Raw genomic sequence first — 18,022 nt, forward strand, 5'->3', positions numbered from 1 at the left:
TTTTTTTTTTTTTTTTTTTTGTGCGGTACGTGGGCCTCTCACTGTTGTGGCCTCTTCCGTTGCAGAGCACAGGCTCTGGACGTGCAGGCTCAGCGGCCATGGCTCACGGGCCCAGCCGCTCCGCGGCATGTGGGATCCTCCCGGATCGGGGCACGAACCCGTGTCGCCTGCATCGGCAGGCGGACTCCCAACCACTGTGCCACCAGGGAAGCCCTGCATGACTCTTTTTGAATTATGGTTTTCTCAGGGTATATGCCCAGTAGTGGGATTGCTGGATCGTATGGTAGTTCTATTTTTAGTTTTTTAAGAAATCTCCATACTGTTGTCCATAGTGGCTGTATCAATTTACATTCCCAGTGGTGCAAGAGGGTTCCCTCTTCTCCACACCCTCTCCAGCATTTATTGTTTGTAGTTTTTTCTTTTCTTTTTTTTTTTTTTTTGGTACACGGGCCTCTCACTGCTGTGGCCTCTCCCGTCGCGGGGCACAGGCTCTGGATGCACAGGCTCAGCGGCCATGGCTCACAGGCCCAGCTGCTCCGCGGTGTGCGGGATCCTCCCGGACCGGGGCACGAACCCACGTCCCCTGCATCGGCAGGCGGACTCTCAACTACTGCGCCACCAGGGAAGCCCAGTTTGTAGATTTTTTGATGATGGCCATTCTGACCAGTGTGAGGTGATACCTCATTGTAGTTTTGACTTGCATTTCTCTAGTGATTAGTGATGTTGAGCATCCTTTCATGTGTTTGCTGGCAATCTGTATATCTTCTTTGGAGAAATGTCTATTTAGGTCTTCTTCCCATTTTTGGATTGGGTTGTTTGTTTTTTTGATATTGAGCTGCATGAGCTGCTTGTAAATTTTGGAGATTAATCCCTTGTCAGTTGCTTCATGTGCAAATATTTTCTGCCATTCTGAGGCTTGTCTTTTTGTCTTGTTTATGGTTTCCTTTACTGTGAAAAAGCTTTTAAGTTTCATTAGGTCCCATTTGTTTATTTTTGTTTTTATTTCCCTTTCTCTAGGAGGTGGGTCAAAAAGGATCTTGTTGTGATTTATGTCATAGAGTGTTCTGCCTGTGTTTTCCTCTAAGAGTTTTATAGTGTCTGACCTTACATTTAGGTCTTTGATCCATTTTGAGTTTATTTTTGTGTATGGTGTTAGGGAGTGTTCTAATTTCATTCTTTTACTTGTAGCTGTCCAGTTTTCCCAGCACCACTTATTGAAGAGGCTGTCTTTTCTCCATTGTATATTCTTGCCTCCTTTATCAAAAATAAGGTGACCATATGTGCGTGGGTTTATCTCTGGGCTTTCTGTCCTGTCCCATTGATCTATATTTCTGTTTTTGTGCCAGTACCATACTGTCTTGATTACTGTAGCTTTGTAGTATAGCCTGAAGTCCACGAGCCTGATTCCTCCAGCTCCGTTTTTCTTTCTCAAGATTGCTTTGGCTATTTGGGGTCTTTTGTGTTTCCATACAAATTGTGCAATTTTTTGTTCTAGTTCCATGAAAAATGCCATTGGTAGTTTGGTAGAGATTGCATTAAATCTGTAGATTGCTTTGAGTAGTATAGTCATTTTCACAATTTTGATTCTTCCAATCCAAGAACATGGTATATCTCTCCATCTGTTTGTATCATCTTTAATTTCTTCCGTCAGTGTCTTGTAGTTTTTTGCATACAGGTCTTTTGTCTCCTTAGGTAGGTTTATTTCTAGGTATTTTATTCTTTTTGTTGCAGTGGTAAATGGGAGTGTTTCCTTAATTTCTCTTTCAGATTTTTCATCATTAGTGTATAGGGATGCTAGATATTTCTGTGCATTAATTTTGTATCCTGCTACTTTACCAGATTCATTGATTAGCTCTAGTAGTTTTCTGGTAGCATCTTTAGAATTCTCTATGTATAGTATAATGACAGCTTTACTTCTTCTTTTCCAATTTGAATTCCTTTTATTTTTTTTTTCTTCTCTGATTGCTGTGACTAAAACTTCCAAAACTATGTTGAATAGTAGTGGTGAGAGTGGTCAACCTTGTCTTGTTCCTGATCTTAGTGGAAATGGTTTCACCATTGAGAACTATGTTGGCTCTGGGTTTGTCATATGTGGCCTTTATTATGCTGAGATAAGTTCCCTCTATGCCTACTTTCTGGAGGCTTGTTACTTTAGTTTTGAACATCTGTGCCCTAACATATGATTCTCTGGGAAGTTTTTATCATTGGGTTTTCCAAGAGCAAGATTGGAAGCTCTTTAAAACAGGGATCTGCTCCCCCACTCTATGTGGTCCAGCCATGGCTTGTGGGAATTAACCAGTGGATTTCTGACCTCTGGGCCAAGCAGTCCTTCCTTTCCTCCTGTTTGGTTTCTTGACCTTATCAAGAAGTGACTGTCAGAGGATAAATATTGGTGTGTTATGGATCCCAGGAGCAGTTAGTTATCTTTGCACTAAAGTGATTTTAAACTGGAAGTAATGCTCCAGATCATCTTTTACTGACTGTCTCTGCTGTGATATTTATCCCTTCCATGCTGATTCCATTCCCAGCTCCAACTTGATTTAAAAAGAATGGTTTTATCGGGACTTCCCTGGTGGTGTAGTGGATAGGACTCTGTGCTCCCAATGCAGGGGGCCTGGGTTCCATCCCTGGTCAAGGAGCTATATCCCACACACATGCCACAACTAAGGAGCCCTGGAGCTGCAACTAAGGAGCCCTGGAGCCGCAACTAAGGAGCCCTGGAGCCACAACTAAGGAGCCCGCCTTCTGCAACTAAGACCCCATGCAACCAAAGAAAGAAAGAAATAATTTTTTAAAAAAGGTTTTATCACCATCTTCTCTGAACCACAAACAGCACTTTAAAGGGAAGCAAAGGATGGGAATGAAGATCTGCAGTTTTAAGTAATGTTATGAAAGATTGAAACCATTAAGAAGACAGGATAACTTTCATCTTAGTGGAAGCAATTCAAGTAGGTTTTCATGGTGAGTAAGAGTGGACTCTCTCCACTCTGTTGTTTCCTCATCCTTGAGTGAGACATGTTCTCATACAAAACAAGAACAAAACCAACAACACACACAATGACCAGAAATCACAAGACTTCAGAGCAGGTGAAGCAACTGCAGCCGCATCTTTTCTCTTCCCTCCCAAAGCACTCATGTTTGTGTTGGCTTGTCTTCCAGAAAGATGAATGGTGCTCAGGAAGGAACGTGTGTTCGTTTTCAGATATTACCGCCATGTGGTTTCTGAATAGCATATGCTCTATGGTTGGAGACACAGTTCATCAGTAGAGAAGATGGTCACCCTCCTTTCCAGGGAAACCTACTGGTGCTCTTAAAGCTCTCCCTCTTTCTTGCAATCCTCCTCCCTCCCTGGACACTTGCTCTGTTACTGTAGTGCTCAGTGCGTCCTCCTTCCCCCCACAGTGCATCATTAGACTCTCCTCCTCTTCCAGTGGCATATTTTCCTAAAGTTAGGATAAGCACTTGTTCTAGAGGGTTCTGCAGGTTTTCTGTACAGAAGCAGGTAATGCTGGGTTGAGAAATATTAATGAGAAACAGAAGGGTCTTGTGAGTGAGGTAAGCAGTACGGCTGAATGTTAGAGGACCCTTTACCAGGTAGGGGCTCAGAGCAGCAGGAGGTAGTTTGGAAGGGGCAGGTCTCAGATGGGAGACACGTAGCCTTTGAGGCATTGTGGGATGTTCACAGGTGTTAGTGGGTATTGTCGAGGGGACCCCATTGTCCTTTGGAGACATGGGACCAGCCCTTTGCACACTCATTGCCGGACTCCTCTTGATCAATGTGTCTGCTGGCCAAGGTAAAAGGCCTTCTTAGAAAAGAAAGTGTGGCAGGATCTGGATTCTTAAACCCATCCTTGTATCTCTCATGACATTCAGAGAGTTTGGTTTCTTCATGGAGGCTGTCTTAGAGCAGATTTATCTTATTTTTCCCTGAATGACTCTAATGATAGGAGTTGTGCTATTAATACAGATGCCTATGACTTGTCGTCACAGGGGTTTTTATCATTTCACACATGCATTCTCACATGTTGATGCATTTTTGGCTCCTTGCTGCATGTGTACTGCCAGCAGTTGGATTGATTTTACATGATCTGGTTGAGCCCCTGGGTGAGGGCTGATGGAAAGTGTCTTTGATCCAGAGGAGGTCTGTGTTCTGTGTTCCTCCGGACTCTCTGTCATCGTTATAACTATGATCTCTCCCAGTAAGTTTGTGTCTTACCTGTGCATTTTTTTTTTTGATATTTACTTATTTATTTGGTTGCACCGGGTCTTAGTTGTGGCATGCATGTGGGATCTAGTTCCCTGACTAGGGATCGAACCCGGGTCCCACTGCCTTGGGAGCATGGAGTTTTATCCACTGTGCCACCAGGGAAGTCCCTTACTTCTGTCTTAAAAGACCAACAACAGAAAAGTTTACCAGCCAGAAGCCTTGGGTATCACTCTGCCTGTAGCCAGGGAATTGAACTGTTGTCTTTCCATGCACCATTGAGCCCTTCTTTTGGCACAGAGAGATGTCAGAGTCAATCTCTCTCTCGAAGAGTCTTGCTGCTCTGAAACCTGTGACCTCCCTCACTTCTCAAAATTGCCTTTGTCAGGCTCCAGAGGTGGTGGAAGTACTAATGGGGGAGTGTCAGAGAATCTGCTTAGCAAAATTTGGACTGGAAGAATCGCTTAGACTATAAAGTGGCTTTCTGGGGCAGTTGATGGGCAACTTATCCTTTTGCTGCTATAGCTTAGATTTTAAAATTGTGGGATCTAGAGCCTGACCCTGGGTTTATATCTTGGTTCTGCCACTTAACTGGCAATTTTCCCATTTGTAAAATGGATTTAAACAATAATACTTATCTTAAAGGGATTGGGGGAGAATTAAATGGCATAATACCTTTAAAGCACTTAGGGGCTGGGCACATAGTAAGCTTACAATAAGTTGTTGTCTTTCATGATGGTGAAAATTCTTCAGAGTAGCCTTAACTCCATGTTCTGAGAATCTTGCAAGTCCTTCTCAGTATGTAGACAGCATTCTGCTTGGGTGTGCATTTGTAGGAAGCTACAAGCTCCAGGAGAGCTGGGTTATATATGCAATTGTTCGCCGTATAATGGAGAACACAGGGGACAGTATCTGACCTGTAGTAGGTGTTTAATAAATCCTTGTGGAATGAATGAATGAAGCTGTGAGCAGATCAAGAACAGGAATATGGCTGGGTGGGATGTTTGGGGTGGCTAAGTCATTTTTATTGGTTTGTAGCTACAGGAACCTTCATCATCCTGGAGATCATGAGAGGTAGGTAGCAAATTTGGGAGGAGGGGCGGAAATTCTTTTTTTTCTTTCTCTTAACTTAATTGGCATACAGAAAACTGCACATGTTAAGTTGTACAATTTGATAAATTCTGACATCTGTGTACACCTGTGAAGCCATCACTACAATGTTAGGGGAATTCTTAATGCCTGTCTCAAAAGTCTTTTGTTTCTGGGTAGCTGATCAGCCACTTCCCCCTCTGCCTTGCATGTGGCTCTCTGCCTCATGGGGAGGGAGGGGGAGTCTGCTTTTCTCCACTTTACATCATTCCTTCCCAGCTGCCATCCGCATTTTTACATTCTTGCCAGTGAACTTTTAGATGATTAGTGTGTGTGTGTGTGTGTGTGTGTGTGTGTGTGTGTGTGTGTGTGTATCTGTTGAGTGTCTATCCCCACCGGGTTGCAGCTTGGGGAGCACAAGGACTATTATCAGTTTTGTTCAGTGTTTTATTCTCATTGCCTCCCACGGTCCCTGGCACATGGGAGGCACTCAGTGGAGAGGTAAAGCATGAGTGAATGAACTGTTGCTCCAGAAGATACATGTTGCTGTTGGGCCTGAATTGGGAGCAAAGGAAACAATTGTTCTGAGACTCAAAAGTTCTTCTACCTTCAGCAGAGGGAAATCAAAGGGAAGAAAAGGCCTCCTTGGGTCTGAATGACTTGAACTTCATTACTGACGGGAGACCAAGGAGAGCCTGGAAATGCAGGGAATCTAACCTGATACAAGCCAGACCCAAAGATGAGGTGTGTGGGGATCTCCTCTGTTGTTCTGGGACTCAGCTGTTCTATGCAAGGGTAAACATTTATGTTGGGGCTCTGTTGTGTTTTGTTTGTCTTACTACAAACAGTTTCTCTACTACAGCCTGCCATAGAAGGGGGCTTTAACCGGACATGCTGTCAGAGGGACCCCCCCCCCCCCCCTTTTTTCCCCCGCTTTTGGGTTTTTTTCCCTCCCCCCCCCCCCCCCCCCCCCCGCCCCCAGGTGTAAATGGTAGTAAATTTTCAGAGCCAGCTCTGATTCCCTCAGAGAAAAGTCTCTCTTAGGTACTTAAAGAATCACAAAAATAATAATTAAGAATGACACAACCAGGTAAGTGGTCTGTGGTGTGCATTTTGGCAAGAGTCAACATTTTAGAGCAGTAAATACTCACCGTGGTGGAGAAGAATGACCAAACAGGCTTTTTTTTTTTTTTTTGTGGTACGCGGGCCTCTCACTGTTGTGGCCTCTCCCGTTGCAGAGCACAGGCTCTGGACGTGCAGGCTCAGCGGCCATGGCACGGGCCCAGCCGCTCTGCGGCATGTGGGATCTTCCCGGACCGGGACACGAACCCGCGTCCCCTGCATCGGCAGGCGAACTCTCAACCACTGCGCCACCAGGGAGGCCCCAAACAGGCTTTTAAAACCCCCATTACAGAAAGAAAGGGGAGGGGTGGGAAGCAAGAGAGAACATATTTGTGCTGGTGAAGCTGATTTTCTACTAAATATTTACAGAAGAGGTGGATACCAGATTCATTTAGAATTATTATTTCTTTCAGATGCTAGGAGGCAGCTGGTTGGTTTGGGATGAAATGAGGTGGTTCCAGAGGTACCACTTAAGAAGGTTCTGGAACTTTTTTGCACGATGAGGTTGTATTTTGTACAGGTTTCATCCCAGGTGCTTTGCTCCCTGGATATCCATCCATCCATCCTTCCGTCTGTCCATCATTATTGAATGCCTGTTATGTATGAGGCTTATCCATACACTAATCTGTCCATCCATCCATCTGTGTATCCATCTATCCTATTATTGACTGCCTGTTACGTACCAGGCACTGTCCCCACCCCTCCTTCCATCCATCTACACATTCTCAACCTATTCTTCCTCCAGCGATTCAGAATTATTGATTGCCTATTATGTGCCAGGTGCTGTTCTAGGCCTTGGGAACCCAGAGTAGGAAATAATTTACCAGAGGAAACAGGCTCATGAACAAGATTGGTTTATTGTTTTTCAGCTTTGATGTGAGGTTATTAATGACTGACTGACACCTCATCATCACCATTTATAATGCTATAAAGTCACAGGCTGTGTCTGCTTTTTGCTTACATTTGTCTCTCCAGACTAGTGTATCAGGCACATAGATGCTCATGACATAGTTTTTTGAATGAATAACAGGATAAATGAGTGATCTGTATAGTGTGGGACACGCTGTAACAGGAGTATAATCACAGCTGTGAGAAGTCACACAGAGGCACAATTACTGACACCCATCCCATTTCTGGGCTGAGTAATGAAGAACGAGAGCTGGACACGCATGCCATTGACTTTGCTGTTTGTGCATTGGCTCATGCACTTGCTGACATTTTTTTTGTTTTGTTTTGTTTTCTTTGTGGTACGCGGGCCTCTCACTGTTGTGACCTCTTCCGTTGCGGAGCACAGGCTCCGGACACGCAGGCTCAGCGGCCATGGCTCACGGGCCCAGCCGCTCCGCAGCATGTGGGATCTTCCTGGACCGGGGCACGAACCCGTGTCCCCTGCATCGGCAGGCAGACTCTCAGCCACTGTGCCACCAGTGAAGCCCCCAAGCATTCCTTTTTGTGTTGTTGCAGAAGCCCTAGATTTTGGCCACAATGTGACTTAAAGGCTTAGGCTTCCTAAGAAAGGAGGTGTATTAGCATCCTGGGGCTGCCATAACAAATTACCACAAACTGGGTGGCCCAGAACAACAGAAATTTATTCTCTCATGGTTCTGGAGGCTAGAAGTCTGAAATCAGGGTGTTGACAGGACTGTGCTCCCTTTGAAGGCTCTGTGGAAGGATCTTTTCTTGCCTCTTCCTAGCTTCAGTGGCTCCTGGCAATCCTTGGTGCTGCTTGGCTTGTAACTACATCACTCCAATCTTGGCCCCCTCCTTCCCAGTGTGTCTGTGTCCTCTCCTCTGCTTATGAGGACACCAGTCCTTGGATTTAGGTCCCATTATAATCCAGTATGACCTTATCTTAGCTAATTACATCTGCAAAGACTCTGTTTCCAGATAAAGTCACATTCTGAGGTTCCGGGTGAACATGAACTTGGGGGACATTATTCAGCCCACTGCAGGAGGGGATATTGAAGTTGGTGGAGGCGCGCTGAGAGGCTTCCTGTGGGCCTTCTCATTCCTCAGGGCTTCTGGGTTGACAAAGAAGCAGGAGACAGGTGGTGGGGAGGGTGGACCAGCAGTGGCTGGAATTCCAGTCTCTCGGGAGGGCTCCTGGCTATAGGACCCTCCTCAGCCTAAAGGAAGCTGTGAGACCGCAAGAGGTGGCCCTGCTTGTGCATTCCCCGGCTCATGTTCACCCTGTCCTTCCTGCAGCGAGGGGGACAGATGTCAGGGTTCCTTACTGGCTGTCCCCGGAGCACCTTGAAAGAGGAGGAAGTGTCCATAAGAATAAACTGGCCAGAATAATTAACGACCCTAGCCGACAATGACCGAGGGTTTTTCCAGGCTCCTTTTCTTCTCTGGGAACAGTTTCCTGCTTCTTTCTTGGAGGCTTGTTGCCAGGGACTTTCCGGGTCCAGGACAGGACATCGCTTTCCTTTTCTTTCTTGTGTCCCTGTTTTCTCAGGTTCAGTGTCAGTAGTTTCCTCCAGTCCCCTTGCATTTAAACAGATGACTCAACAATGTCTTCCTATAACAGCGGTTCTTAAAGTTACTCTGATTTCCAAATTTTATTGCCAATCTGGAAATTTGATTTTCAGATCTGACTTCCAGATTTGATTCCCAGAACTTCTGATTCAAAAAGTCTGGGGCGGGGCTTCCCTGGTGGCACAGTGGTTGAGAGTCTGCCTGCCGATGCAGGGGACATGGGTTCGTGACCCGGTCTGGGGGGATCCCACATGCCGCGGAGCGGCTGGGCCCGTGAGCCATGGCCGCTGGGCCTGCGCGTCCGGAGCCTGTGCTCCACAACGGGAGAGGCCACAGCAGTGAGAGGCCCGCGTACCGGGGGGGGGGGGGGGGGAAGTCTGGGGCGGTCTGGGTCAGATGACCTTCCAAAGCCAAATCAAGAAACATTGCCCCCACAGGTATGTTTCTGTGTGTGTGTGTTTTCCCTCAAGTGGTACCTGGTGTATTAGAAAGGATGGCTTCTGCATTTGCAAGACGTAATTTGTCACCAGATTATGTATTTAAAGTTCTGATATACCTAGATATGCTGTCTAGGTATACAAATGCAAATTATTTTCCTATAGGCACAGTTATTTTAAGATCGAAATAGTGGTACCTTGAAAACATTGTAGGCATTCTGTTGGATGAGGAAGAAAGTGAGTGGAGAAAGTGTGTCTTGTGGCTTCAAGGCTAAACCTAGGAACTGGGGTTCCCATTGTTTGATTTCGTGAGTGTAATGGAGTGAATAAAGGGATGGCTGGTCTTCATTTCAGTGATCCAGCTTTCCCTTTATGTAAAAAGAGGGTTGCAGGGTTTGTCACTCTCCTGACTCAACTCTTAAAAAGAGTCACTTGAATTAATTAATTTATTTTAAAAAGTTATTGGGGGCTTACTTACTACATACTAGGATTGTGATAACTGTCCTGTTTTTTTTTTTTTTTTTGCGGTACGCGGGCCTCTCACTGCTGTAGCCTCTCCCGTTGCGGAGCAACAGGCTCCGGACGCGCAGGCTCAGCGGCCATGGCTCATGGGCCTAGCCGCTCCATGGCATGTGGGATCTTCCCGGACTGGGGCACGAACCCGTGTCCCCTGCATCGGCAGGCGGACTCTCAACCACTGCGCCACAGGGAAGCCCGATAACTGTCCTTTTATGAACAAAACACATTGGCTACTGCCTGCTTGGTGTTTCTTATGTCATTGGTGGTACACATTAAACAGCCACGAAAATCAAAGGAAATTACCTATCGTGTAAAGGGGTGGGAAGGGAAGTTCTAGGAGGTGGGAGAGCTTACCATTGAGAGTGGGTGGGGGATGAGAGGAGGCCACTTCCCCGAGGAAGTGACCCTCTGAGCGGAATCTGAAGGGTGACAGCAACAAGGTGGAGAGGGTTGGGGGAGTGCTGTGGGCAGAGGGAACGTGCTGGGCTTTGTGGCTGGGGGGGTCCTGGCACATTAGAGGATCTGAGCCGGCCAGAGGGCCGAGGGAGGGCGAGGCCAGTGCCATGTCCCCTTGAGGTGAGTTTCCCCCACCCACAAACTCTAGTCAGATTTGTAGTTATTTTGAGATGAAAGGGAAGAGTTACAGTTGGGAAGCATTTGGAAGGGGCCGTGACAAGATCAGATCTGCTTTTTGAAAAGGTCACCCTGGGCAGCTGAGTGACACATGGTCTGGAGGGGAGCGGGAGGGGGTGGGCAGACCAGTGAGGAGTGCAGGCCAGAGATGTGCCGGCCTGGGCCCCGTGATGCCGCAGCAGTGGAGCTCTTCCTCAGGGTGCCAGCTGGAGGAAAGGAGAAAGTTACTGCAGGTGGGAAAGCAGTCTCGGGCATGCCTGTGCCCAGGGCTGGCTGCCTCATCTGTGGGGCCCCTTGTTTGTAAACCCCGAATGAGTGCTGGTAAAGGTATTAAAATGTAAGGCCTTTTCTTTTATGGTCTCTCTTATAGTGTGTGTTTGTTTGTTTTTTAATTTGTTATTTAATGCTATTTTAAAGAAAGAACAATCGAAAATTTAAACTATTAGTATGAATTTTACTGTTCATCTTGATATTGTACAATGCCAGTTTTAAATGTAAATGTGAGATCAGCTGACTTGTATGTAGAATCACTGAAATTATACAATTCATATTGCGTAGCTTATATGCATATTAATTTTGCTCTGACCAGAACACTGCACATAATGACTCAACTGGTTTTTTTTGGTAAATAGTTTTTCTATTGAGATATATATGACATTATATTAGTTTCAAGTGTACATTGTAATGATTCAATAGTTGTATATATTGCAAAATGATCATCACAATAAATCTAGTTAAAATCTGTCACCATATGTAGTTACAAGTTTTCTTTTCCCTTGTGTTGAGAACTTTTAAGATGTACTCTCTTAAAAACGAAATTCAAGTAAGCAATGCAGTATTTTTAAGTATAGTAACCATGCTGTACGTTACATCCCCATGACTTTATTTTATAATGAGAAGTTTGTGCGTTTTGACCACCTTTACCCATTTTGCCCGTCTGCCACCCCTGGCCTCTGGTAACTACCAGTCTGTTTTCTGTATCTATGAGGTAGTGTTTTTTTGTTTTTTTTTTCCCTAAGATTCCACATACAAGTGAAATCCCACATCATTTGTCTTTCTGTGACTTATTTCACTTAGCATAATGTTCTCAAGGTCCGTCCAGGTTGCCACAAATAGCAAGATTCCATTCTTTCTTATGGATGAATAATATTCTAGCATGCGCGCGCACACACCCACACACACCCACACACCCACATCACATTTTCTTTATCCATTAATGGACACGTAGGTTGTTTCCATGTCTAGGGTATTGTAAATAATGCTGCATAGAACATGGGGTTCATATATCTTTTTGCATTGCAGATATTCCTTGACTTATGATGGGGTTATGTCCTGATAAACCCATTGTAAGTTGAAAATGTAAGTAAAAAATGCATCTAATACATCTTACCTACTGAATATCATAGCTTAGCCTAGCCTACCTTAAGTATGCTCAGAACACTTACATTAGCCTACAGTTGGGCAAAATTATCTCATGCAAAGCCTATTTTGTAAGTGTTGAATATTTCATGTAATTTATTGAATATTGTACTGAAAGTGAAAAACAGAATTGTTGTCAGTGTATCAGTTGTTTACTCTTGTGATTGTGTGGCTGACTGGGAGCTGTGGCTTCCTGCTACTGCCCAGCATCATGAGAGAGTCTCATATTGCATACTGCTAGCCTGAAAAAAAATCAAAATTCAAAATTTGAAGTATGGTTCCCACTGAGAGTGTTTTGCTTTTGCACCATTGTAAGTTGAACCATTGTAAGTCAGAGATCATCTGTAGTGTTTTTGTTTTCTTAAGATACATATCCAGAAGGGGAATTGCTGGATCATTTGGTAGTTCTGTTTTTAATTTTTTGAGGACCCTTCATACCGTTTGCATAGCGGCTGCACCAGTTTACATTCCCACCAATAATGCACAAGTGCTCCTTTTTCTCCATATCCTTGCCAAGACTTGTTTCTTGTCGTTTTGATAAACAGCTGTTTTAACAGATGTGAGATAGTATCGTATTGTGGTTTTGATTTGCATTTCCCTGATGGTCAGTGATGTTGAGCTTCTTTTTATGTACCTGTTGGCTACCTGTTTGTCTTTGGAAAATTGTCTATTCAGATCCTCTGCCCATTTTTAAATTAGACTGTTTGGATTTTTGCTGTTGAGTTGTATGCATTCTTTATATATTTTGGATATTAGCCCCTCATCGGATATATGATTTGCAGATATTTTCTCCCATTCAGTAGGTTGCCATTTCATTTTGTTGATGGTTTCCTTTGCTGTGCAGAAGCTTTTTAGTTTGATGTAGTCTCACTTGTTTATTTTTACTTTTATTGCCTTTACTTTTGGTGTCAAATTCAAAAAATCACCTCCAAGACTGATGTCATGAGGTTTACCATGTATGATTTGTTCTAGGAGTTTTATGGTGTGGGGTCTTATAGTCAAGTCTTCAATCCATTTTGAGTTAATTTTTGCATATGGTGTAAGACAGTGGTCCAGTTTCATTCTTTTGCATGTGGCTGTCCAGTTTTCCCAGCACCATTTACCGAAGAAGCTATCCTTTCCCCATTGTATATTCTTAGCTCATTTCTAGTAGATTTATTGACCGTATGTTGTGGTTTATTTCTAGGCTCTCTATTCTGTTTCAGTGATCTGAGTGTCTTTTAAATTTCATTACCACATTGTTTTGATTACTATAGCTTTGTAATATAGTTTGAAGCCAGGGAGCATGATACCTCCATCTTTGTTCTTTCTAAAGATTGCTTTGGCTATTTGGGGTCTTCTTTGTTCCATGCAAGTTTTAGGATTGTTTTATTTCTGTGAAAAGTGCCCTAACAGAGCTGTTTTTATTTCACTTCTTGATACTTGCACATTCTGCCAACACTTTCTCCCTTTGGCTTACTGATGAATAAACAAGGACTGAAAGGAAATGGGACTGTGTTGCTACATCCTTCTCTGCCCTATTATACTGACCATGACTGCCCTGTCATGGACAGTATAATAGTTCACTTATCCAGGGAAATACTGTGATAAGGAAGGCCATGGCAGGGTTCCTCAGTCATTCATGTTTCTTAGGATGCTCTTGCCACCTTTTTGCATTTCGCGAGTTCTGGTTTGAAAGGAAAGCATAGCTTCTCAGGGCTGTCGGTGTTCCCGCTTATTCATTTGTAGACATTACACACTTACCTTGTGCTCGCTCTTAGTCTGGCTCAATTCCCACACATTGTGGGTCCACCAAAGTCCTTTATTCAAGGGGCATCACACCCTATGCACATGGGGCCAAAAGGAACCCTGGCAGACATGCATGACACTCATGTTGTAGCTCTTGCCTCAGCTCATATACATTCTCTACCATCACACCAGACTTCACTTAAAAAACTCAAGTTCAAAGATAAAATATTAAAGAATCTCAAGATGATGACAGGATAGCATTAAACCAAGCAGGCCCTTCCAAGTGTGGGTCCCTGAACGAGGTTGCACACCCCGGAAGCGCCTCAGGTGTATTCTGGATTCAGTGCAGTCTGTGTCAGGTTTACTATTAGCAGGCTCAGAGAAGATTAACTGGGCAGAGCCTGTATTGGCAGCCCCAGCCCAGGCCTGGTCCAGGAGCACTTGGCTCCCCCAGGCGCTGAAGGTAGCTGCCACTTCTTTGGGAAGCCTGATTTCTGGATCGGTTTCTAGGCAGTCAGGGCCATTCTTCAGCTCCCAAGTGCCGTGAGCCTGGTCTGTACAAGTCAAGTCCTAAATAGAGTGGCTTTCCTAGTTGGTTGTTTGGGCTTCACAGTAGGAGATGTGATTGAGAACATTCTTGGGAAAAGGCACAGGGTTCGGAATTTGTGGTTTTTAAATTGAAGTGTGGTTTTCCCTCCTCCCACCTCTACTGTCACTTTGGGAACATTTGTAAACCTTCTGCCAGAAGTCAGAAGTTCCGGCTTGCTCTTTGCAGAGGAGCTCCTTCATGATCTGGAGAGGTTCCATTATTGGTACGAGTATGAGATGTTCTGAGGGTTCAGGTGGTAGCAGTTTTCAAACTTCAGCATGTATGAAAACTTCTGGGGAGTCCAGATTCCTGGGCCCTAGCCCCAGAAGTTGAATCCAGGTAGCTGGCCTGGACTCCCTAGGAGAGTCTGTCACAAGTGATGCTTCACTATATTTTGAGAAACACTACTCTTTGGTCCCTCAAATTCTGTGATGGTGTGGGGTGAGGGGGTACTCTGAGAACTAGATGAAGCCTGATTTCTTATGTGGACTGGGGGACAGCGCTGGGGAGGGGACAGTTGGGGAAGGAGGCAGTACGGCGGGGAAATAGGGTTTCCTGTGGAACCTGTGAGGAGGGTGGAATGGTGCCCACCTGGACTTCCCTGCTTGGTCCGGGGGCACAGCCTCCCTTAAGGGGGCAAGCAGGGAAGTGGCTCATTAAACAGGGGATAAAAGAAAGTGAAACTAACTTTCGAGAACATTATTAGGTGTGGCTGTGTTCAGAATTGCTAGGTACTTTCTTTTTTCCCCTCAGGAAACATGAATTTAATCCAGGGGCAACAGGCAGATTTTCCATTTTTAATTGAACTTTTCTGGTGTTGTGGCGTGTTATTAGTGAGGAGGAGAGTCTGAGCTGTCCCCAGGGATTAGGTGGATTCTTTTTAGATCATAGGAATGGTGGGAGGTCAGCCGGGTGGTGGACGTAAAGGTGGGTTGAAGGAGGCCGAGTGGCTTGGCGGTCCTCTCATCTTTACCCAGAAATATGTCAGCCTGACATTTGATTAGTTATTGCGTAAAACTCTATACTACAAATACCTATCATTTATTGCCTGCTGGCTTAGCCAGGCCTGGTGCTAAGCACTTCTGAGCATCATTTCTTTCTTCACAGAAATCCCCAGAGGCAGCTTTCCTTTCTTCTCCATTTCGTACAGGTGGAAACTCAGTACAGAGACCATGTAGGGGGCTGAGGTGGGCTTTTGAACCTTGCGAGTTTGTTCCCAAAGCCACAGCCCTTACCCACTATTCTAGGCTTACGTGGCTGGTGGAAAGCCTCGCTTTACTCGCCGCGCCTTGTCTTGCCTTGACTACCCTTAAATTACCACAGCTGTTGATGAGAACCACCGGTGATATCGCTGATTTTGTGTTTCAGCTCCAGGTTTTGCTGCCCTGGACTTTCTGAGTTAATAACAGTTGAATGGAAGTTGAGCCCTGATTCTTTTGGTTTGTCTGTTGTTTTCTTTTTGTCCTTTGCTGGAAAGGGTTTGGGGGATATAGGGAGGTGATGGGCCTTGGCTTCCCTTTTCCTGCTTTTCAAGTGAGGTTCTTGCTTGCCTGAATTTGTTCAGCGTGAACGTGATTTCACAGACCCAGGAAGAGGCAAGCCTGAGGGTGTGTAAAGATGGTAAATTATAGAACTTATAGATGCTGCATTTTCCTTTCCCAATTCCAACTCCAATCTGAAGACCTTGGAGCAGGAAGATCTGCACCCCAGGATGAGCTGTACCATCCCTAATTTACTATTTTTCAAACGTCCTCTTTTTTATTTTAAAGCTTTACAGTTCTTTTGCTAAATCTTTTAGAAGCTTTTTCTGAGGGAGCAGTATTGGTGTCCTTTCATTATACGCATGAAGGAGGCATGGAGAGAGGACAGTTACTTGCTAACTCCCTGGTAGAAGTGATGGCACTCAGAGCTGCAGCTGGTTAACCAAGTTCGGGATACACATCTGGGTGATGGGCTGTGTCTGTGTGGATCTAGGATAGGCAGGGCGGCCCTGCTCCAGTTTCTCATCAACTCAGGTTTTCTGGCTCCCTGTCCCGTCTTTGTTTTATTGGCAAGGCCTCTCTTCTACTTATAAACCTCTTCCAAGAAGGTCTGGCTTTCACTGTAAGTTTACGACGATAAGTTTTGAGATGGTACACGTCACCCTGTTAATCTAATTGAGCCAGCACATCATTTTATTTGGGGGGTATTAGTTGCTATGGTTATTTGCCGAGACCAACAGAATCTGTGTTCTCTCAATTGGATTTTTGGAAACTGCTGTCTGAGAATGACAGCAGGTGTGCCTCGCTGGAGGAATATCTAGTATATATCCTCACCATTAAAATGATTTTTTAAAAAAGACACAGAAAAAAATATTTTGGGTGGAGTTGTAGAGCTAGAAGTCCTTAAAGATCAAGTGGTTCATCCTTCTGGCTTTCAAATGACTTTGCTAAGGCCGAGCACGTTAAGTAACTCTCCCTAGGTTCACATGCATGGTTGGTGGATAAGCAAGGATGCAGCCCATTTCTGGTTCTGTTTTAGATTCTATTCTGTCCTTTCTGCTACAGTTTAAGTTCTCTCAAGGAAACCATTCTTCCCATATATATATTGAAGTCCTGTATGCCCTAAGCACTGTCCTGGAAGGATAAAGACACCGTGATCTTTGCTCTCAGGGTCTCGGGTGGGAATCCCAACCCTTGGAGAGTGTGATGCTTGGACCAGCAGCACTGACATCACCTGGAAACTTGTTAGAAATGCAGTCTCAGATTCCCAGGCATACTGAATCAGAATCAACATTTTGACGAGATCCCCGGGTGACTGGGTGCATCTTAAAGTTTGAGAAGCTCTGCTCTAAGGGAGGACATTCTAGAAGCAAAAGATAAGTCTTGAGGCCCAAGCTGGGCTTAGTTGTCCCTCCCCCAATCTGTTCCTCTGCTCAGTCTTGAGCATAATGCAGTGATGTTGACATAGAGGACACTCACCCTTCTCAGCCTGCACTCTAGCTCCGCCCCCCCTCCCCCCGCCCCTCCTGGTCTTCCCAGTACTCGTCTGACTCACTCTCCCTGCCGGTCCTTTGGTCTGACTTGTGTGGTCTCTTCTTCATGTCCCCCTCCCACCATTTTCTAAAATATGCCTGTTTTAGGGGCAAAGCACACATTTCAGCTTCTCAGGAAGCTAGCTAGGCACTTCAGGCCTGTGAATCCTGAAAATCCCGTTTAGCTTGATGTCATGTGAGCACGCTCACTCTTTTATCTGCTTCATCTGGGTCTGGCCTCCTTCCCCAGGCAATTGACATAAAGGGTTTGATGATACCACTCTTTCCCCAGTACATTTAAAAGGTACCACTTGAGTTTAATAAATTTCTCAAGAAGAAACACATATTGCTTTGAGTTATAGGTCAGTTAAAAAACAGTGTTATTTAGTCCAGGATTTTTGTCTTTGCTTTCATCTGCAGTGTGTGAAAGGAAAATTTTAATTTGTAGATGCATTAGGGTTTTCTAAGCATGTGAGGAAAACCCTTAAGGACTCAAATGTGTTTTTCATAGTTCACTAGAATGGGGTTCTTTGATTAGTTTGGTGAATCAGTGAGGCAAAAATTTCTTAACTCTTACTCTAATTGAGTCTCCTTTTGTCGATTCTGTTATCTCTAACCTGCAAGTAAACTTGCACTCAGCCTGTGCTGTGAGCATCTAAGCTACCAGCATCTAAGGGCTTCCCTGTGCTTTGCTCTTTCATAATATATTTTCTCTTTCTCTGTCTCTTTCTTCCTTCCTTCCTTCCTTCCTTCCTTCCTTCCTTCCTTCCTTCCTTCCTTCCTTCCTTCCT

The 18,022-nt window shown here is 44.8% G+C and overlaps 1 protein-coding gene across 5 annotated transcripts in view; it reads left to right on the top strand.

Moving 5' to 3' along the window:
* Positions 1–18,022, top strand: part of ARHGAP26 (Rho GTPase activating protein 26) — a 485,730-nt gene that overhangs the window by 80,321 nt on the left and 387,387 nt on the right. The window contains exon 1 of one of the 5 annotated variants that reach the window (XM_029215619.1): positions 10,043–10,715. The exons of the other annotated variants lie outside the window; for them this stretch is intronic. Within the exon in view, the coding sequence (XP_029071452.1) occupies positions 10,574–10,715 (142 nt within the window). The 5' untranslated portion in view covers positions 10,043–10,573. Of the gene's footprint in view, positions 1–10,042; positions 10,716–18,022 lie in introns of those variants that run through there. 5 annotated transcript variants of the gene reach the window in all.

Source organism: Monodon monoceros, unplaced genomic scaffold, assembly GCF_005190385.1.
Source record: "Monodon monoceros isolate NGI ecotype Baffin Bay Population unplaced genomic scaffold, NGI_Narwhal_1 Super_Scaffold_12, whole genome shotgun sequence".
Taxonomy (NCBI): domain Eukaryota; kingdom Metazoa; phylum Chordata; class Mammalia; order Artiodactyla; family Monodontidae; genus Monodon; species Monodon monoceros.